Source organism: Perissodus microlepis, chromosome 4 (genome assembly GCF_051167445.1).
Source record: "Perissodus microlepis isolate ML-2025 ecotype Zambia chromosome 4, ASM5116744v1, whole genome shotgun sequence".
NCBI classification, from domain to species: Eukaryota; Metazoa; Chordata; class Actinopteri; order Cichliformes; family Cichlidae; genus Perissodus; species Perissodus microlepis.
This window is the reverse complement of record NC_140464.1, coordinates 29,714,632-29,738,133: the sequence shown is the minus strand read 5'-3', so window position 1 is coordinate 29,738,133 and position 23,502 is coordinate 29,714,632. Positions and strand designations below refer to the sequence as shown.

General features: G+C 39.4%; 1 protein-coding gene across 1 annotated transcript; it reads right to left on the bottom strand.

Moving 5' to 3' along the window:
* Positions 1–136: 136 nt before the first annotated feature.
* Positions 137–18,585, bottom strand: LOC146389235 (beta-1,4 N-acetylgalactosaminyltransferase 2-like). The gene is made up of 10 exons (XM_084926959.1): positions 17,989–18,585; positions 17,703–17,809; positions 16,818–16,855; positions 14,524–14,590; positions 10,931–11,044; positions 10,663–10,749; positions 8,695–8,876; positions 8,349–8,492; positions 1,526–1,754; positions 137–1,437 (listed from the first exon to the last, which is right to left on the bottom strand). Exons 1-10 carry the CDS (start codon positions 18,201–18,203, stop codon positions 1,244–1,246), a joined length of 1,377 nt encoding a protein of 458 aa, XP_084783085.1. The 5' UTR covers positions 18,204–18,585; the 3' UTR covers positions 137–1,243.
* Positions 18,586–23,502: the final 4,917 nt, after the last annotated feature.

Here is a 23,502-nt window from a genome sequence, read left to right as displayed (position 1 = left end):
CGATATCAGTACTTTGTACAAGAACTTAATGTGCTTGGAAAATCAAAATCAGCAGTATTGTATTTTAAATTATACCTTAACAATAAATACAAGACATCACACTACTTGTTCTTATTGTTTAATTATGAAGAATTATCATACAAGAGGGAAAAAACCCTGAAATGTCAATGTCAAAACCTTTAAAATATTCAATTAACAATGACTCAAAACAAATATGACTGATTGAAAACAACAATAAAGCTAAGAACCATTTTCATAGACTATCTATCTATCTATCTATCTATCATATGAAATATTCTGAGTTATATTCTTATTTTTAAAGCCTACAGTGACTGTTTTACTACAAGTAGGCTGCATATTTTAATGATAGCTAGCCTATAAAATCCACTTTACACAACCTTGCCGTATTAAATTTAAGCCAAATGAATTAATATCTCTCTCCTCCTGTTCAGTTCTCCTCATCATAAACTTCTATTCTGTTATGATTTACTTGTTTTTGTATTTGACAAAAACTGTGGTCTTGTCACAAACTGTGTCTTGGCTGTTACATTACACTTACAATCAGCCATTATTATCAACGGATTGAGTAAGCACACAGGAAATTTATACAGCTGTATTTTGCATCCCACTATAACAGGCGGATGAGGAAGTAGTTCCTACCAGTCATTTCAATGATCACAATAATATAGTTACTTTCTACTGCTTTTCTGTTAATGATAAAATCCAATTTTCCCCAAACTACTAAAATAGACACATTATTTGGTATCGGAGGAATCAGTATTTCAGTATCAATCCTCGCACCACTAGACAAGAGAGGGAGAAGAACAGTTAAGAAAACAACAAAGAAACTAAACATAAACATATTCAAAGTAGAAACTGAAGGAAAAATCAAGTATTCTAAACTAGAACAGCATCCAGCACTCCATAAAAACTAGGCAATAAGAGGAACTCAAACTATTGTGTTATTACTAGATATATTAGATTAACAATAAAAACATGACCTTATGACACTAACCCTATCAACAATAGCATAAGAAATCAAACTGCCTATAGAATCATAAAGAAATAAAATCAGGAACAATAAAACCCAACAGAAAGAAAAAACTAGCTTTATTCACATGAATCCCAAGCTCTGTCATTCCTGGAGTAATGGCTAAACAATTAAAATGAAAGAGACGAAAATGTTCAGATTAAGTGCAATATGTAATGACAATAAGTGACCCTTATGTGCGTTTATGGTCTTCTATCCATATCTAATGCACTTAAGGTGGTTTTTGAAAAAGTGAAGCTGCAGTTTGAATTTGCCTTCACTTCTTTCAGGGTATCTGAATTTGTTGTAGGTAGGATTACGGTTTTCCTGTGTTTTGGGTTGATGGTCAATTATCACATCACCACATGAGGCAACCATCAAAGAGCCCAGGCCATCCATGAAGAACTCTAGAGTCAGAAACAGACATTTCCCATTTAAGAAAATATCATCTTAGTGCCATTTTCAATCTAAACCCCTTTTGAGGTCTGGACTTACCTGAATGCGCTACTCGCTGGAGCTTGGGGTCAAATCTCACCCTCTGCATGGCGTCTGTACGAGCCAGGAAGAAGTTGACCACTCCACTGGCCAAATGGCATTGTGGGTAACCAGGAAGACGGTGGAATTTTCCACCAGACTTCCTGTATAGGCAGCCACCTTCATTTTCATCTCCTTCCTCATATAGAATAGAAAAGTAAAAGCGGTTCCCTTGTACTGACCCACCAACCTAATTAGAGAAAAACAAAAAACCCATTATAAAATCAACACAATACAGTACAACAGAATCCATGTAACCAAGGTTCAAAACTGGTGATTGAGAAAAAATAATCTTGAATTATTATTAAAGATTAGATTAGGCCACTTTAGAAGTCTAGTTTTTTTTCAGATGCTTTCTGTCCAGGGGTCTGTTACATAAACTAACCTTTGCTAAGCTTGGTTTGGACTCTTCAGTTGGTCTTTGTTGAGATCAACAGTTAAAGTGAACACAATCTGGAATGTTTTTCTGTTTTTAAATCTGTTAGATGCTTTCTTACAACCTTTAAAGACCAATCCCTAATGTGTAATTTGCATTGGTTGCATCAAACAAACTTAGATGCATGCTCATGTCTGGTCAAAGCTCTTCAGCAAGTTGAAACAGATGTGGAATCAAACTTTCAGTTGGTTCCACATTGTTGCATTTTCCCAATTCAGGGGTTCTGTCCTTGTTCATGTCTAAAAGTTTGCTTGTTGTAAACTCATCAAGTGCTATATGCTGCATACAAATGAAAGATTTTGTCTTTAAAGCTGTTCTTGACTAGGCAGAAGATTGATGTTAAGTCTAATTGTTGAATGTTTGTTTACACATCCCTTGTGAAGATTCTGTTTGAAGTTTGGTAAGCTTCCTGCCCTTTGTATGGCTTCACTGTGTTATCCATGGTGAACCATACATTGGGTGTGGGGGAGACTACCCTCTTTATGACCAGGATGTTGTAGAAACAGTTGTGATCAGGAACACACACACACACACACACACACATACACACACACATATATACATATAGTGCCTTGTCTTAGAACCATGCATTGAGTTTTTCCTTTCCAGTCACCTTTCTCACTCACTATGTATTAATAGACCTCTCTGCATTGAATCATATCTGTTATTAACCTCTGTCTCTCTTCCACAGCATGTCTTTTATCCTGTCTTCCTTCTCTCATCCCAACCAATCACAGCAGATGGCCCCGCCCCTCCCTGAGCCTGGTTCTGCCGAAGATTTCTTCCTGTTAAAAGGGAGTTTTTCCTTCCCACTGTCGCCAAAGTGCTTGCTCATAGGGGGTCATATGATTGTTGGGTTTTTCTCTGTATCTATGAAGCGCCTTGAGGCGACTTTTGTTGTGATTTGGCGCTATATGAATAAAATTGAATTGAATTGAATTGAAATTTTTCTGTGTCTGTGAATTTACCATGGGTGTGTTATTCACTACCTTAAGGTAGTGAATAACACACAATTGTGTTGCTCACAGAGATCACTGTGAGAAAGAGTGTATACACCTGCGCAGCGCTAACATTTACATTTCTTTTCTACAACAGATGGTTAATCATGTGATTTGATCATGTGATTTACAGCAGGACACAACTTAATGATGTTTTTCTACCACAGGATTACTGAGATTTTGTGTGAAGAAAACTGTGGTTACAGGCTATATGTTGATGATGAAATTACACTGTGTTGTTGAAAAAATGTTGAATGTTACAGGGGAGAAGTGAATACAGTGTGATACTGTGTTTGAAACCAGTGTTGCATCTTTTTACAGCAGAGTGTTAACTTTATGACCTTTTACAGCACCTCTGGAATCTGGATGGCCGACGCCTGACCACCAGGATGATCCGTGTGTTTGGCTAATGTTTGTTTTTCTTTAAGAGTGTTTGTAGAGGATTCAGCACAGGCAGACAAGTGACAATTGAACAGATGTGCAGTGGTTACAGAATAGTTACATGGGGCTCATTATCTGACCACTATTGGGCTCATGGTGAGTGACAAACTTAAGGAAAGTCACTGATTACAATGTGGAATGACGTTGAGATGTTAAATGATTTGGAGCAAATTATGGAAAAAGTAGGAGTTTAAGGAGTTTAGAATAAACCTGCAATGATCCTTGTCTCTGTGATGCTGAATACTTTATTACACTTATGAGCTGCAGTTGGTTGCAAATGTGAAATTGTTTTAACTTAAAGACTTTGTCTTCTAGGACAGCGGTCCCCAAGCCCCGGGCCTCGGACCGGTACCGGTCCGTGAGTCGTTTGGTACCGGGCCGCGAGAGATGAGGGTCAGGTGTGAAATGTATAGTTTTCAGGGTTTTTATCGCTCTTCAGCGTTATTTTGTTATCATTTTTATCGTTTACTCGGTTTTCCTGGGTCTTTTCACGTGTGTTAAGAATCAATTTTCTTTTTTTCGGTACTGGTACTAGTTTTATTTTGTTGTATTTATCCGCGACACCTTAAAGGCCGGTCCATGAAAATATTGTCGGGCATAAACCGGTCCGTGGCGCAAAAAAGGTTGGGGACCGCTGTTCTAGGATACAGGCTCTGGGTGGAGCTGGGAGTTAAACAAGCTAAACATTTAATTGCTGACTAATGTTTTTACACAGGGTTACAGGTGGAGTATGGCTGCTCCAAGTGGGAAACCCTGGAGATTGTTTTAGGGAGAATGTGCAACATTCTTGTACATGTCTCATTGGGGAGTTGACACATGGTGAAAGCCATGTGGCGAGAGGAGTGTCATTTTTTTAAAATTGTAGATGTCGTGAGGTGCCATGACGAGAAGGAGTGGCTGAGGGGATCGTCCACAAGATGGGAGCTGAGGCCAGGAGAGAGACTTCAGGAGGATAAGAGATCACCTTCAGCACAGAAGACATCACGCAGAGAGCTGTGCTACTGGGCTTTCAGGAGATCATCGAGAGGAGTCTTTGCACAGCAAACAACCATAAGGAGTGGAAGAGTTTCGACGTTGACGTTGAGGAAGACAACTAAGGTGTACGACGTGCTCTGCCTTACATCGTCCACAGACTAAATTTACATTTCTGTCACCTACAAGACACTTGTCTTTAATGTCACTCTTACTCTCACAACCACACATAACCATAAAATGGTGCACAATTCTGACTCCATCAACCCTTTTGCCAACGAAAGAAGAGGGCACTTCTCATGAGTGTAGAGAGCACTTGGAGAAGGAGTGTAAGCCAAGGGATGACTTAACAGATGTGCCACTCGTTGAGGGAAAGGTTTGGTTTGTTGATGGTTTGAGTTTTAAAACAGCAGAGGGACAGACTAAAACAGGTTTTACTGTAGTAGATAGTGAGAAAGTTATCTGTGCAGGACAACTAGCATGTTTCATATCTGCTTAAGCAGCAGAGATGGTGGCTTTAATGGAAGCGTGTAAAGCTGTAGAAAGACAATATACACTGATAGCCAATATGCATTTGCTACATTACATTTCTTTGCAGTGCAGTGGGTGAGACAAGGTGTGACAACCTCTACAGGGAAGCCTGTAGAACACGCCAAACTCCTGCAAAATCTGCTGGAGGCAGTATTATTACCCAGTAGAAATGCCATTTGTAAATGTGCAGAACACATGTGAGGGAAAGATCCAGTTGCATTAGGGAATGCTTTTGCAGATAAGATCACAAGAGAGGCAACGTTAGGAGCACATAGTGTTCACATTTTAGCAGTGCAACATCAGCAGACATCGCCTATTATGCGAGATGCACTGGCAGACATGCAGGCCCACTCACCTACTGCAGGGCAACGGTTGTGGCTTATAGAAGGAGCGAGCTTGCAGGATGGTGTTTATTATCTGTGCGATAAACCAATACTGCCTGAGAATTTGTATAAGACTGCTGCTATTTTGAGCCATGGGCCGTGCCATTTCACAACAGCAGGGAGATGATGGGAGCAGTAGAGCAACATTTTTATACTCTAGGATTTAATACTTTAAAAAAAAAATTTGCAGGTCATGTATGATATGTTGCAAGCACAATTCTCGGGGTAATTTGAGACCTAAGAGAGGGAAATTCCCCAGACCCAGTCACCCATTTCAAGTTATTCACATGGAGTGTATAGAGCTGTCCAACTGTAATAACTATAAGTACTGTTTAGTGATAGTGTGCCCTTTTTCAAAGTGGGTAGAAATCGTCCCAACTAGGAAAGCAGATGCCATTTTGGCTGCCAAAGCAATATGTAAGAATATCATCCCGGAACATGGGATTCCAGAGACCATTTATAGTGATGATGGTCCACACTAAACGAAGTGATTGGATTAATGGCACAGCATCTAGGGATAACACTAAAACATCATTGTTCATATCACCCACAAAGTGCAGGATTGGTAGAGAGAACTAATGGAACAGTAGAGCTAAGACTTAGGAAAACAATGGAGGAGACAGGCAGGACATGGTTAGATTGTATAGAATTAGTTAAGATGTACATGAGGATTACTCCAACAGAGAATGGTCTGACACCCTTTGAGATTATATATGGTAGACCATTTAGAGTTCTAGTCTTCTGTAATGATGATAGAAAAGCAGAAGAGAGAACACATTAGCATATTGGATGCTTAAAATGTTTAAAAGTAAAGAAGTCATGAGAACAAATGATCTGATTCTGTTTCTCCGCAGGAACAGAGACTGAAGTCTGGAGATTGGATGCTGATAAAGGCCATGGAGAGGAAGTGCTGGTCCAGTCCACGGTGGGAAGGTTCCTATCAGGTGCTGCTGACGACGCCCACAGCAGTGAAGATTGCTGAGAGAAGCACTTGGATATATCAAGCGCACCGCAAGAAGGTAACACACTTCCTGGCTGACTGGGTGATGGTGAAAAGGCCAGGGTACAAAGGGGGGAGTATATTTCTAGGACCTCTCGTCTCAATCCTGGTGAAGAAACCAACGGATCCAGAACCCAATTTAGGATGGCTAAGGGATGTGCTGTGCACCTTCTTGAGCCTGTTAACCCTGAGTGGGTTGACAGGAGCGCACTGGGACAGAGCAAACCACACCCAGTACCCGCACGGGTTTTCAACCAACTACTGGTGGCAGTTGATGAACACAACCGCTCACATAAACAACGAGACCAATTGTTATGCTTGTGATGCCACTCTCTACACATCCTTCTGGACTGTGGCCATATAGCATCACTGAGAGCGAGACAGTTTGTTTGGTTGCCTTAGCAACACATCCAGGAGTAAACGTACTTGGAACACTGCCAACTTTTCAACTCCTCTGAACCTGAATGGACGGTTGATTCACCAGTAGCTGGGAAGGTGAACTGCTCTGGTAAGACAGACCTACTGGCCTGACTCCAAGTATCTGACTCGCTGCAGGACATTGAACAGCTAATCGAACTGGAAGCAGGCCAGTTACCTATGTGTATGAAGGACAATGGATTAATCCAAGTTGGAGATTTTGTGCAACGTCACCTATGCTTTTTGTCCTCTGCAAGAAGGATGTAAACAGAGAAGCCTTTTGTCTACATTTACATCATGAACACTTATCTAAGCTGGTTGAAGTTTCAAGCCAAGAAGATCTAAACAGCTTGATCCAATTTCCTTTACAAAGCTTTTTCTGCTGTGACAACAGGACAGGAGAAGCATTCTAAATGCAGATAATTCACCAGTTGACTCTAACCCCCACAGGATGCCTACAGTGAGAAGATTTGGGGGGTTGATAGGAGTCAGAAAGAGGGGTGTTGACCAGGCTACAGCTTTGAAGTTAGCTGAGAGCCACATGGACAAACAATAAAGTCAACTGATGTGTGTGAATGCCTATGTCTGTATACAGTTGGATTGTAGTGACATATGATTTTAGAGAATGATGATTCTTCTTGTTTGATTGTTTACATTCATTTGTTTACTTGCAAGTTGTAGTTTACTGTGTATGAGATCAATGAGAAGCAGGTTAACTGCTTTCATGAATTAAGTGTGAACTTTTGCTGCAATAGGAGGTGAATGACATGAGGAGCTGTGTATGAATGAAATCTACACTGACACTGTCAAAAACAAGGGTGCATAAGTTGAAATTTAAGTACAGAATGACAAAAAGGGGGGAATGTTAAGTCTCATTGTTGAATGTTTGTCATTATGCTTCTTGAATTTGTAAGGTCTTAGTTCAATCTATAGGATCAAGACATTCCTTTGTCCCTGACCACCTCTCCAGCCACTCTGTGCTGGGGGAGGATTATTACACATCCCTTGTGAAGATTCTGTTTGAAGTTTGGTAAGCTTCCTGCCCTTTGTATGGCTTCACTGTGTTATCCATGGTGAACCATACATTGGGTGTGGGGGAGACTACCCTCTTTATGACCAGGATGTTGTAGAAACAGTTGTGATCAGGAACACACACACACACACATTCTTACCTGCACACACACACACACACACACACACACACACACACACACACACACACACACATACATACAGTGCCTTGTCTTAGAACCATATGGGCGTTGCTTTGCTGTGGGGTGTATTGTGTGAACTCTTTTCCCAATAAAAGGCAGCGAGAGGAGGCCGCCGTCGGGGTCATTCGTAATGAGATTCGAAGTGCGTTTCTGAGATACCGACGAGGCCTCCCTTGCAAATAAATCGATCGATCGCTGACTGTCTTGTTTTCTTCATGATGAATAAGTCTCTAAACCAGCGGGGCTTGTGGAAACACAGACCCAACAATTGATGTCTTCTCTTATCAAGAAAACTTAAGACTTGTAGGTCCAAGTTACATATGATTGAGCTAAAGAAAAAAACACTGTTACAAACTGAACCACTGAACCAACACAAGCTATTTCATTCTTACCACATCTAGTTCAGGGACTGCCTCCATCACCTCCACAAGTTTCTCTATCTTTGTCTTCTCTGAAAACAAAAAGTCATCATCCACCCACAGAAAGTACTTGGTTGTTACCTGGGAAACAGCTAGATTTCTGCCTGCAAACCAGCCCTGAGAAGAAGAAAGAAACATCCTCTGTTCAAATTCATAAATTGGAATGGGACCCCGAGATTTACCTGGTTTGACTGGAATTGTACTTGATAAGTCTTCCAAGAACTGAATTGACATTTGCATGTCTTATATTCTATAAATATAATTTTAGTCCAAAATATTGCTAAAAACTCATAATTCTGAAATTAATGTGTGTGCATACCTGTGCTGGAGGCATGATGTAATGCTGGATGTTTTCTCCAGTAACGTCCTCTGGTTGTAAACTGTCATCTGCAATAATCACTTTAATGTCACTATAGAATTTCCGGATGCTGTCCAACAACACCCTCAGTTGTTTGTAACGCAGAAAGATCTTTGTGATGATGGTGACTTGAGAGCTGATATCTAACAGACAGAAGTATACAGAGAATAATTTTAAGAAAAGATGAACTGTTAATATGGCAGAGTAGCATTAAATTTCTGAGTCATTCAACCAAAGAAAATACTAATAAATGTATTTTTTTTTATAATTCTGGAAAAGCATGTGTGAGGATGAAAAATAAGTTAGATATAAAGATATAGAATCTGCCTGTTATTATGAAATAAATGAATTATTTCACATATGTTTTAGAGTCTTTCTGGAGCCTGCTAGGCATGGGGTCACAATACAGATATCAGATTAGAAAGATTCTCAGCATACTCTGAGTGAGCTTTGAGAAATTTCTAGCAAGAAAGTCCCAGTTCCCAGTTTGGAAGTGATTTCAGAAAATTCTCAGAGCAATTTGAGAAAAGACACAGCAAAAACTTTAAATGAACGAAAGACAGTGGTTTGGAAGAGTAAATGCAGTATTAAATGCAGCATACTGCATTCTCTGGTTAGTAATTAAATAAATAAATAAATTGTACAACAAATGTAAGGTTATTTTTGTAAATGTTGTTGCTATTGTAGCAAATTTAGATTTTTACATGTCAACGGTCACATTCCTATTTAACATTTCCTTTATCTATTCACAAGTGTGTGTGTGTGCGTGTGGGCTTTCTTCACCACTGTGTTGATGAGGACAGGCTAATGTGTTAGTCCACAAAAGTCTGAAACACTTTCCAAGTCCCTGTTAATGAGTAATGTCTGAGTTACCTTTTCATTCTTCCTAAAATCCAACAAACACAAAGCGCTCCTTTGTCTTTGTTTGATTAAGAAACAGGTTGTCTCTGCACAACACTGCCAAACACAAATTCCACTACCATGGTGTCGTCAGTGAACTTAACAATGGTGTTACTATGGTGAATGGGGGTGTAACCGTGGGTGTAGAGGAGGGGATCATATATAACCCTCTGATCAAAAAGTGTTTTATCCAACAGCATGCAGTTTAAATAATAGTTAGTGACAGAGGGTGGTGTTATTAGAAGCAGAGCTAAAGTTGATGAAGAGCAGCCATGCATCCATGCTTATCTGCTTCTTCAGATATGACAATGCAGTGACAGTGAAAATGCAAGTGCTACAGTCCTCGGTATACTTATTTGCCCTGTAAGAAAATGTGTGTGCATCAAACGTGAAGGAAATGAATGACATAATATTACTCTGGACCAATTTCTTGAACCACTTCATAACCAGTTGAGTTTAGTCAGTGTTGATGGCTGGTAGACATTGAGGCAAGGTTTTTTTTTTATGCAGATGGACTATGATGGATTTCAGGCAGGGTGAGTTGGTGGGATATGATAGGGACTGATTGAAAATCTTGACAAAGACCCATGTCAGCTGGTCTAAATAGTTCTACCACACCATGCTATGATGTCTGCAAACACCTCACTTTAAGAATGGAGTTATGATATAGGCTTGGCATAGGATACCCATATCCAGAAGATTGCTCAAACTATATTATACTATTGCGAGGTCTTCTTGGTGATATTTATTAACTAATCAGTTACTAGTTTTTAACAAAGCATAGTGTTTAAGATACTTCCTAAGGTGGAAACATCTAGGAGTGAAGAAAAAGAGGCTTAAGATTTTTTTTCTGAGAAAGGTAAGATAATGAGAAAATGACAGTAACTGAAGGAAATAATGATTTTGCGTCAACATAATGTTCTTTGGATGCTGTTAATGCTCTTAACAGCATGCAATTAATATATTAAAGAAGCATTTTCCAACAATATTTAAATGAATATTAAGCCCTGATCAAGAATTCACTTCTACCTGTTCCCATGTCATACAGGACTGGTACATGAGGCTGCTGGATGGTAATGGGAAACACAGCTTCATAGTTTTCAAACTGGAAGGTGACTAAACAAAAAAAAAAAGAAGTTTAGGTTCAGAACAAGGGGGACTCACTTTTTCTTTCACAGTTATTTTAAACATACAGGACTCGTGCATTAATGATCATGTGTAAAATGCACATTATTTTGCAAATTCAATTGTCATTTAAAAATGGGTGTTTATAGCTCTTCACATTTCTGACACATACCAAGGTCTCCAGTGTTTATGTGGTAGATGGTGCTGGTATAGGACACTTTGGCCAGCAGGTCATTGAGGACCAACAGGCTGCTAGACTCAATAATCAGTTTCGTCCCTCCAGAACCTGTGAATTAAAACCAGACAATTTCACAGTAATATAATACTGCTCGTCATTTCTCAGAAAGGGCTTATAATATAATAGGAGTAGTCTTTAATTCAGAGTAATTTATTCTGGCTAATTAGGAAAGTGTCTTTCCTAATTAAATTATTCGCCCATCCATTCTCTTGCGCTTATCCTTATTGGGAGGTCGGGGTGGGTCGCCAGTCCGTTGCAGGTCTTACACATACAGACAACCATTGACACTCACATTCACAGGCAGTTAAGAATAACCAACTAACCTAACCTCATTCACTGCATGTGTTTGGATTCTGGGAGGAAGCCAGAGTAGACAAGAGAACCAGTGCAAACACAGAGAGAACATGCACACTCCACACAAAAATACAGTAGATGGTGGAGATGAATTCAGGCCCTTCTTGCTGTGAGGCAACAGTGTTAACTACCACGCTAGCCCAGCCAAAATACATTAGTTACTGATAATTGACAACGACAATAGGAAGCCCTGAACTTTACCAAATAAGATTCATGTAAAACCACCAATACTACGCTGATTGAGGAGACACGATGTCTAAAATTGTATGGAGCTATGGAGGCAAGTCCAAGGGAAACCCATCATAATATAAAAAGATGTAATAAAAAAGGGTAGGGTTGCAGGGTAGTGCTTTTAAAAAAGTGTCAAGATACCTTGTAAGAAACAGAACACATGTATATGTCTTTGTCTTCTAAATTTTATCACATTACTCTTTTATGAATTCAGTCTTTTGAGATTACAATTTTTATTTTACACATGTTACAGGAAAAAAATTATAAAAATCGAAAAAAAAAAGTAATAACGGCTAGTTTAGTGTTACTGACAGGAATAATGGAGAGCCAGCAACCTTTGTAGGACATAATACGGGGCAACCGTGGCTCAGGGGGTTGGGAAGCGCATCTGTAACTGGAAGGTCGCCGGTTCGATCCCCAGGCTCTCTGTCCTGGTCGTTGTGTCCTTGGGCAAGACACTTTACCCTACCGCCTACTGGTGGTGGCCAGAGGGGCCGATGGCGCGATATGGCAGCCTCTCTTCTGTCAGTCTGCCCCAGGGCAGCTGTGGCTACAACCATAGCTTGCCGTAGCCACCAGTGTGTGAATGCAAGAGTGAATGAATAGTGGCATTGTAAAGCACTTTGGGTGCCTTGAAAAGCGCTATATAAATCCAATCCATCATTATTATTATTATTATAACAGATAATCACCACCTAGACAGTGGAAGGATCAGACACACTTTATGCTGAGTACATGAAAACCCTTCATTTGACCTTCATTGACCTTAATGTGTGAGTCAGCAGTGCAATCAACAACTGTTCAAAAGGACCAGTGCAGCTCTCCATCCACATTCCAATGTAAGGAACCAACACCCACTGATGTCTATAAATAAAGACCAGGGCAGTGACAGAGCGCGAGTCCCTGAGCTCTCACTCTCGTGCAGGTGCTCTGTGGCTGTCCTTGCTGCAAGTAAAACTGTGTGTTTCTCCTCTCTGATTCTCAGTTGAAGAAGTGTTTTAGAATACATCTCTTGACACAGTGTCTCACTCAAGTTAATCTGATATTTGTGTTTAGTCAAGACTCTTGCCCACGTAAAAGATCACTCACGTATTTTGTGTTTGTTTAAGTCGAATTAGTCACTCACCCCAGTTTGAATTATTTGTAAATATCTTTAAGTCTTTAACTACTTCTTCTGCCTTGTTGTTTTGCCTGAGTCCCGCACTTGAGTCGTGTTACCATTTGTTTTCTAAACATAATAAAGTGTTTTGTGAAGGCACTGGAAACAATTCTTCCAAACACCAAACATGTATTCCATTAGACCACAATATTGTATTCTGGTTTTAGCAAATAATTTATATGAATTTAGAAAAAGAAAAAGTTCTTCTTCCATGGTCTCAATGAACTCCACCCCTACATTTTTGAATCAGCCACATAAGACCCACAACTGTACTTTGCTTAGCCTGCAACCTGTCAGTTGCCTCTGGAGTCCCACAGGCTCTACAAGCCACAGCCCCTTGTTGCCAATTTAGAAATGGCGGTGCAGCACATGATCCACTCAGATTCACTGTTCCCAGCCTCCCTCAGAGTGCAGTTGAGCCTCTGCTGAAGGTGGGTGTGATGGGGCGTGGTTCGTGGCACACTGTGGTGGAGGAAAACACACCTGAGCTGCATGAGATCATCACCAGGTGGTGATCAACTAGCGGCGCATCTCATCTCTACACATGAGTGTCCAAGACTTATGGCTGCAGATTTGATAATACGATTACAAAACTGATCATCAACCTTCTACATAGTGTTCTGGTGCCACATACACTTATGAATACCCTCAATCGTGGTGTTATGTTGTAGTTAACACTGAAGTCCAGTAATAGAACACCATTCAAATATAACAGCCTATTCCTCCCTATGACACCTCTCCAGGTCACGCTATCATTGCCCATGTGGAGTTATGGAGTAGAACAATGGAATCCCAAGATGGCGCACTTCCCAGCACTCCAACAAATGACCCCAAGAAGGCTGAGCACTCTGAAGTGTCATTTGGCACACAGACAAATGATAGTCAGGACCTTTTCCCCAACCCAAAGGCATAGAGAAGCAACTTCTCATTCATTGGAGAAAATCTCAATGTCTGGAAAGAAAACTTGTTGGAGGGTGGAGGATTCAAGTATACTCCCACCATGGTGGTGGTTGGACCCATGTAGCTTCTTTGGTCTGAGGCCTGCTAGCCTCCACGGGAAAAGCCCTGGCCATCAGGTGTGGCTAGAGAAATTGAACTCAGAACCTTGAGTCTTACACTCCAGGCCACTAAACTAAACCCAGTCATATTCCAAGAACACTGAACAAGAGGGGCGCTGCTGCAACAGCTGTGACCGGTACATACTGGGCCTGCAAGGCTACTCAGTCCTCTCAGTTTAGCTGGGGTACTGGGGTATTTAGAAATTAGAGGCAATTAGAACTGGGGGAGTCCCCTCACCTACTAGCTCCATCCAAGCTCTGCACTGAAGTAATACTCATATGATCAAACTTCCTGTATTTGGGTGCTGGTCCCACAGATCAACAAGTGCAATCCCCTCAGTTCTGACTACCTTGCCTCTCTTTGTTACCATTCAAATAAACTTCTCCAGTTTGAATGATATTCCAATGTAATTGCTGTAGACGCTGTACTGTATGGATCAGTGTATCAATGTCTTGTTCACTCTTGGCATATAGTTTACCTTACACCTAGCTTTTACTAGTCTTCCACTGTTCAAATTTTCATCCAAAATAATTATATAAATATTAGCATTTTCTGTACAGTGTTGATCCTTCTATTGGGGACACAGGAACAAAAACAATGAAACAAAGAGAAAAAAGCAAGCTAATAATATTCAATAATTAAAAATAACAAAAGAAAAAACCCCAAACCAATGTTAATTTGGTACCAGTGTATATATAAATTTACCTTTGACTTGGAAACTCACCTTGAACAGTGGCCTCTGCAGTTGGAGTTTCTGTGGTTAGGACACCATTTGACACAGTTAAGAAAACCTAGAATAGAAACACATGAATAAACTAAAAAGCACTCTGAGTAATTTTAGCAAACCAATACTACTACCACCTCCACAAAACTGCACCACCACTCAAGCTGTCTTTTTAAACCAGAATTAAGCTTTAAAGTGAGACGGAACCTGAGAACCTGATGCAAATACACATTTTTCAGCGTTCCTATAGTTTTATAGCATTCAGTGCATATCGGGTGCACTACACAGCCCAAAGGGTGTGTGGTCTGTCTTGTTAGATTGCAAAATAGTGGGAGATGCAAGTACGCACAGCTTCTTCAACTGAGGACAGTTTGAATTATATTGTGAAATCCACTGTCCTGCAAGCATAGGTTTCAATGCTTGAATCTTAAAGGTAAAAATTTAGGAATATGAAATAAACCTGCCACCCCAACTTATGTAGAGATTGCAAGAGGGTGCTTTTTGACAAATGTCAAAGGCTAGTAAAGTTAAAACCTATCATGATCATGTGACCTTGTGCTGTTTGAGAAATTTCAAAATCAACTACCAAAAGGGGCTGTAATTGATAATTGGCAGCTATTATTGTAGTGGTAAGACTACACACCTTTGGAGTGGGAGTCACAAGTTTGATTCCCTCCCAGGATTCAGTAAGGGTCCTGGCTAGACCCCCCATGCTAAAAACCAAGCCCTGGAATGGCGTGGCTACGTCTGCAGCCTGTCCGCAGCTCGGACACAAAACATTTCATTGCATGTTGTACTCTGTATGATTGTGTATGTGGTGAATAAAGCTTGTTTGTTTGAAACACAATTAACAGACGTGTGTGCAGGCTTAGAGACTTAGTGGACCTTAGTGACTCTTATGAATGATGCAGATCCAACAAGATTACACCCAGACTTTACCTTTCTCAAAAAGAGCTTGAGCCTTCAGCCACAACACTCTGTACAAAATTTATAAACGCTTGTCGTCCTTTTGGTCATTGCTGTTTCAATGTACTGCTAGACTCCTAGTTCTGATTTTATACATAAAAAACTGTACTAAATGATAGCTTCATGCCCATTCCTGTTCCAGGTTCAAAATTTAGCCTATTTCTCTGGTCACTTGGGAATCAGAAAAATGTACAATAACGTCCTTCATTATTTCTTCTGGTCTAGTCTCAAGGCCAATGAACTAACAACTATAACAACTATCTGTTGCTCATGTGATACATATCGTATCACAAATTGGGTGATTTCTGCTGTTTTTTTGAAAACTATGCCAAGTCAGCTGAAAAAAGGGTGGAGTGCCCACTCTGGGTCAGGGAAGAGTTCCTGCCCCAAGTGGAGGAATTTAAATATCTTGGGTTCTTGTTTACGAGTTAGGGGAGCAGGAGATCGACAGACTGATTGGTGCTGCGGCTGCAGTGATGTAGATACTGTACTGGTCTGTCGTGGTGAAGAGAGAGCTAATTATGCCTGCCATTAGAGGGCCGGCGCCATTGCCAGCACCCATGCTGATGGACGGTCTGTTCCTCTGGCTAGAAGGTTCGCCTTTAGCCCTGGTTGGGTTCCTACAAACCTTTTGTAGTTTCTCACCCTTCTCTGTACTTATGCTTGCTATGCATTTTTCAAAAAATGCCTCTCTGTGCAAAATGGGTTGAAAAAAAAACAACAACTGTGGGATCCTCTTTGTCCGTGATTTGGACAGGGGGAACAAATTGCGGCAGGATCAGCCTGATATTATTTGTATCCCATACTGACTATGCAGATTGTATACCAAGCCTTGTTTGCCACACATGAATGCAATAATACATTTTTTGACAGTTAGTATATAGTATATAATTCTCTTGGAATAAGAATGAGAAAATGTGAACTTAAATTCAGAATAAGATACTGGCTCTCAAAATCAAAGCATTTTCAGTAGCAAGCTCTATAAAATCCCAAGGTCACCCAAGGTGGCTGCTGTACATTGATTAAAAAATCATGTCAAAGAAGAAAGAAGTATAATTGCTTGTTATATTTACAAAAATCCCCAGATTTTTACATCAAAATTAGTGACAGTCTCAGAGGTGATCAGAGACCATTAATTATGTTTAACTTTTCAGTACAATTTAATGGTTTTGAACATCATTGCCTTTTATAAAATAAAATAAGCATACACATCTTTGAACTTTACAAACATTCATCAGCCATCTTTTATAAACCAGCCAACCTCTACCATTCAGTCAGGGAGATCTGGGTGAGATCTGCCTGTTTTTAATCTGTGATATCAGACCAACCTTATAGCTCGTTCCTTCTTCAGCATGCAGAGCTAAACCTGAAATAAAAACTACCTTCAGTGTCACTTAGTCCTTCTACTCAAATACACATATTCACATCATCTTTTCACTTTAAACAAGTGTTGCAAGGTGAGTTCTTGAGGAAACCTCAGCTATCTTTCACTCAGTTTTTATACGTTTTAAAATATTACGCTTTTTGTGCAATTTTTTGTCCCATTGACATGATTGGGACCACACTACAAGTGTGGTTGCTGGTTTAGCTTGCTGGGGTGAGCCGTGTTTTAGCTCACTGAGATAAGCAGGCGTTCTGAGAGCGGGAGGCGTGAATTCCAATCTTTCTCGTGGCAACATTTTTTTCAGCAGACAGTGCAGTTTCTTCTGCACACCGGTTTGGCTTGCTGGCATGAGCACCGTTGTAGCTCACTGAGATGAGCAGGCACCCTGACAACGGGGGGTGTAGGTTTGACTATCTGTGGCCTTTCAGCTTTTTTACCTCTTTTCAGCGGATAGTTCTGCTTCTTCAGCAGTTTTTCAAAGACCATTTCCACTACACGGCATTCACCTGGCATTTTCACAGGAAATGTAGCTTTTTCTAGCTGTGTTTTAAATGACATAAGTTTACCTAGTCTATTGACTCTGAATCACCAAATAACTACTTCTTTGCAGATGTATTTGTTCAGTGCTGTTTTTGATCTGACTACTGACAGCATACTTTTATAAAAACTACTATGATCACTTTCATGTTAACCCTATGTTCATAAACAATTGTGAACCATGGCCTTGTTGCCTTCCTATTCTATTTGTATTTATATTTTTATAGGAACATAAAAACTAAAACATTGGACATAAAAACACTAAAACAAGCATATGTTGAGCTTAACATACCTGGTATTGCAGTTGCAGTCAAGGGTCGTACTATAACGCCCTGGATAGGATACTGCAGAGGAGAGTTAGGCAAAGCAAAAAGTAGCTTGGATAGTATTGAATTAGTCCTGTTGAGGAGATGAATTTGGAAAAAATTACACAAAAGAATTTTGAATGCTCAGTATGACACCCACACACATGCGCGCGCACACGCACACACACACACACACACATTTTAATTCATTTATTACTGAACTGTAAGTCTAACGGTTCACGGAAAGCTCGCACCCATACATCCATCTCCTACCTGGCTTTGTATTGCTGGAACTCTTTAGCTCGTCGCTGCATTAATTCCTCATACTGGTCTTTTGGGATGTGGTCTTTGAGAACTGTAAAGCCATCAGGACAGGTGCATGGACCAGGTAAGCGATGTTGTGTGGGCAAAGATGACTTATAATTTAGAGATCCTGAAGAGTGCCTGTAATATGGAAGTCCTGAAGAGTCACAATTCAACATCAACATTTAAATGAACTACTACAGTCAAGTATAAAAGAAAGTATGTCCTTATATGATGTGATCCTTATGGCAGCCTCAGCATGGCCATCCTAGTCATCATTGGATTCCTCCTCATCAGTCATTTCTTGGTCTAGATTGCATGGATTATATTCTGTGCCACCTTCAGATGCAGACAATTTCTCCTCTAATGCATCCCCACCGTCGGTTTCCTGGCCTCTCTCGTCCTCACCAGTGTAGTGATCAAATAAGTAGTAAAGAGCCTCACTTAGGTTATATATCGCCTTGTCATGGTGCTGACACCCACTGACCTCTGAGCAAGGCCTCAAAAAAGCATTGTACACCAAATCTACGAGAAAAGTTCAATGATACAATGATGCTGCCAACAGAGGAGTTGTTGGCATGGAAGTGAGGCTCTATTGTGCAAACATTTCCAGTGTAGTTGCTAGGGAACCCAGTGTGTGCGTGTGTGTGTGTGTGTGTTTATGGCCATCTGACAAAAGAGGATGTACCTGAACTCAGTTATTTACACTAATTGTTGTCGCCACTATTAATTTCTAGTGATTGGTCATTATTGACCGGAAACAGTAAATGTACAGTGTTGAATAAAATGAATTAGTGATCATTCATAAATCTCCCAGAAAATTTCTGAACATATATGCAGTGCCCTCTATAATGATTGTGACAAAGACACTATCAAATAATCAATACATAATTGACGTGCAGACTTTCAGCTTCTTTTCAAAGGGTCTTACAAATATTGTGCACGGGTCACTTTCAGCACAACACTGTTTTAGCTACATCACTTTATCCTTCTCACTCAGTTGCTTCAGTCTATCTGCCATGAAAAGAAAAATGTATAACATACAAATTTGAAGAGGACAGTTTGTCCACACACACACACACACGATACAGGAATAATTTACCTTTGTTTTGATGTTGGAAGATTGTTGTTGGCTAGCTCGTTTGCCCATTTACACAAATTCCCCATATAGAATGCAAACATGATGAACAGCACACCAACAACAGCAATTGCAAAAAGCTTTGGGTTTGTATAGATATACATCTGTTGATACACAGAAACACACATTACAGTTGGTTAATTAGCAAAGGCAAAATCTTTAACATCTAAATAGTTAAACTTCACAAATGGACATATCAGTCATATAAAATCTGTTATGTCTTGACTCACATCTTAGATATGACTGAACATGTTTAAAATTAACATGAAAAATGGCTTTCTTTTAAAAAATGTTTCCTTTGCGTCTGTAAAAAAATCCATCCTCCATCTCTCAGTTGAAGCTTTCGGTGTAATTGCCAAAAAGGAATTTTCAGTATTTGCCAAAAAAATTTAAGCTGTTGTAAATGACTTGTTGACATTTAGATGTCCTTCATTTATTTGGTTGAACAGTCTCATTTACATTAGAAATTTTTTTTAGTTTTTTGTTTTTGAAGAGTGAGCTGGCCAAGAGGGCAGCAGAAATTGAAATAAGAATAATATAGCAGCAGCATAACGATTAGGGGTGGGTTTTGATTATCGATTTATCGATTAAAATCGATTCTAGCTTGGATAACGTGATATCGATTCATTAAAATCCTGAACCGATTTTTTAATATAAATTTATTTTGCCTGAAAAGCCAGAATCTCAGGTTAAACCTCACAAAATGTCAACAACCACCAAACAGCTAAAACAGTAAATGAGAGCAGGTACACGGATTCTGCACAAAAACATAAACACAAAGCGCGGACCCGCCGACGCATCAGAATCAGTGAGATGTCGCCTTTCTCACCCAACGGCACGAACATGTCATCGGGGCTGAAAGCCGACAGCTCACTGATTCTGATGTTTCAGCGAGTCCGCGCTTTGTGTTTATATATGTTTTGTGCTAGATTCTGAGCTGCAGGTTTTATCTCTCTCCAACCAAAATTCAATGAAACAGCAGCAAATGAAGCAGCAAACTACGCTTCACATTTGATAAACATCGTCATGAATTCCCTCTTACTTTTCCTGTTTTGCTTCCACCATGATAAAATCACACTTCATGCACAGCTCTCTCTCTCTCTCTCTCCCTCAGTGTACTTCAAGAACAGTTTACCATCTAAAAATCTGTTTTCTTCATTATTCACTTGCGCACAAGTCTACCGTTGTTTACAACGCTGTCGGCCACTGTTTTTTTTCCTTTTAAGTACTTCCGAAAAGAAAGCCTCATTCCGCTGTTTAATAAGCTACTGAACAAATTTAAACTTTTTAAAATTATGCAAAATTGCAAAAAGCATGGCTGTGTCTCTAATAAAACCTCTGTAACTTTGCTCTGCTTCACTTCAGCAGCATCAGGTAATGTTCATAAGTTGATTAATGGTTTTCTTTCATTTTTGATCTACTGCAGAATATTTTTATAAAATCCCAGGCCAGGAAAATCACCTTCATGTTTTTCTGTTTTATCCTCAGCTACTTTGACACAAAAGCATCTGCTGTGATGCTCACACCTTTGATAAAGTCTCGCAAGTGTCAGCTTTCTTTTTATAGATATAAAAATATGGAAATGTACTGATAAATGATCTGAATTATAATATTTCTGACTGAGGCAAAATGTCCCCGATTCAAATCGAATCGAATCGAGGATCGAATTGATTCTAGAAATCAGTGACAATACCCAGCCCTAATAACGATAGTGGCCAGAAAAGACTTAATTGAACAAAATTTAGATACAATATCATGGAATCATAAGGATACTTGCAACAGAAATTATTATTTTTATTTTATATATAAGCCCTTTGTAAAGCCTATTGACTACAATCTGTTTACCAATATAAGCAGAGATATTACACATGAAAAAAACAAACAAAACAGAAACACTGGAAATCACATTTTGACAGTTTATCGCCTGTATCTTCAATACTTTAAGTCCTTTTGGCTGCAAAGGGGCTCATGGGATTGGAAAAGATTAGTCCATTAGTCCAGGCAGTAGATCAGAATTAGCGCCATCTGCCTGTGTTCAGACAAACTGCAATTTTAAGGCACATGCACTGGATTCATCTTTGCTTTGCCTGTTTGAAAATAAATTAATTTGAACTAAAATAATTTTGTTTTTAACATTGCAAACTAGGTCTGCACAAGTAGGATCAAAATGATAATCACAATTATTTTGGAAAAATATTAATATTTTTTATTATTATTATTTAACTATGATGTAAACATAATACTGCTTTCACATCTTTATATTGGGACAAACATTGCTTAAAACAGATTAATTGTTAAACAATATATCATAATTTAACACAAAATTCAATCAACAGGCCACTGCTTGCACTCTGCAGTCCTTATTATCAAAACCAAGTTTATCACAAAACCATAAATGATGATAAACTTGATCAGCTTGGAGGGGGAGCAAATTTACAAAGACAATACATTCCTAACATCATTCCTAAATTAATCCTAATAAATTACAAGTCTTTGCAGATTAATAAAGAAGTTTATTCACTTGGTGTACTTAAGTCTAAGTGACTTAGACTTTACTCTGCAGCAACGCCGTTCTCCCTTTTAAGCCCGAGCACAATTGCAGCAATAAGAGCAAATTCATAAAATCTTAAAGACATGGCTATCGTCTATCATCGCTTCCTGAGAACTACTTACAATAGTTTGCTTCCCTACAAACAGCAAACAGTAGTGCTTAAAAACTTTTTTTGTTAGCATGAGTATTCACGTCAGTGTATGACACATGTCATCAATCTATTATTTATTTTCCATGAATCACCTTGGCACAGGTGTCTCACTGTAGTTTAGGTATGTGGATGGATGAACTGGTTCTTATATAGCCCTTTTCTACTCTTCTGAGCACTCAAAGCGCTTTACACATTCACCCATTCACACAAGCACATTTTTAGTGCTTTCTAACTAGCATTCACACACACATTCACTCTCCGATGAATGCATCCGGGAGCAATCTTGCCCAAGGATTAGAAGTAAGCTAGACAAGAAGCCCTGGTAAGTACGCCCAATAATAAGGCTCCAGGTCCAGATGGCTTTCCTGCAGAATTCTACAAAGAATTCTGGACGATTCTAGCACCAGTTTTCTACAGAACGTTGTTGGAAATCAAAGAAAAGGGCAGACTTCCATCAAATATGAATTCTGCAAACATTAATCTCCTGCTAAAACCAGGCAAAGACCCTGTATATCCCTCAAGCTATCGTCCAATATCCCTTATAAATGTAGACCTTAAAATAATCTGCAAAGCTCTCTCAAAGAGACTGGAGAAAATAACCCCCCTCTTAATTCATCCTGACCAAACTGGTTTCATAAAAGGTAGGCACTCATCAACAAATACATGTAGATTACTTAATTTGATAGACTACTCATACAGTAAAAACCTTAAAACTACAATATTTTCTTTAGATGCAGAAAAAGCATTTGACAGAGTTAACTGGAAATTTCTATTTGCAACTTTACACAAATTTGGTTTTGGATCCTCTTTCATTAACTGGTTAAAAATATTATACAATTCCCCAACAGCTTGTGTCAAAACAAATGACCAAACATCCTCCAGCTTCTGTCTCCTGAGGGGCACCAGGCTGGGATGCCCACTCTCCCCTTCACTGTTTGCAATTTTTATTGAACCACTAGCAGCAGCAATTAGACAGAATTCAGTAATTAAGGGCATAAAATGCAAGAACGTGGAACATAAAATCAGCCTTTATGCAGATGTGTTACTTTTTCTCCAAAACTCACAAACCAATATCTCTGGGGTGATTGAATTGATAAACTCTTTTGCAAGAATATCAGATTACTCAATTAACTGGTCAAAATCTACAGTCCTTCCGATTAATTGCTCCTTCCATAATTTTTCTTCTACACCACTGCAATCGGGAAATATAAAATATTTAGGTATTAATGTTTCTCCCAAGCTTGCAGATCTAACTAAATTAAACCATATCCCACTTTTAAAGAAGGTAGAAGGCGATCTGGCTTGGTGGAAATGTTTACCCATATCACTCATGGGAAGGGTTGCCGCTATAAAAATGATGGTCTTACCAAAAATAAATGATTTATTCTCAATGATCCCAACTAAACTGCCACAAGATTGGTTCAGATCTCTAGAGTCATATATGTCCAAATTTCTTTGGAAAGATAAACCCCCACGTATAAGCTTAAAAACACTACAAAAGACCAAGGATAAAGGAGGATTAGAACTACCTAACTTTCAGCACTACTTCTTAGCCAACAGGCTTCAGTTTGTCTCAGGATGGCTAAAACATACCTTCTTAGATGAACCTTGGCTAGATGTAGAACAAGCACTTTGCAATAATCT

What these genes read in the sequence shown, in the direction of transcription:
- LOC146389235 (XM_084926959.1), bottom strand. Translation starts at nt 18,203, where the DNA reads ATGTTGATGTTGAATTGTGACTCTTCAGGACTTCCATATTACAGGCAC. An exon ending in AAGAAGGAACGAGCTATAAG is followed by an intron (nt 14,591 to 16,817) that starts GTTGGTCTGATA and finishes TTTCTATTCTAG; the next exon opens with GTTTTCTTAACTGTGTCAAA. An exon ending in CCAGCGAGTAGCGCATTCAG is followed by an intron (nt 1,438 to 1,525) that starts GTAAGTCCAGAC and finishes TTCTGACTCTAG; the next exon opens with AGTTCTTCATGGATGGCCTG.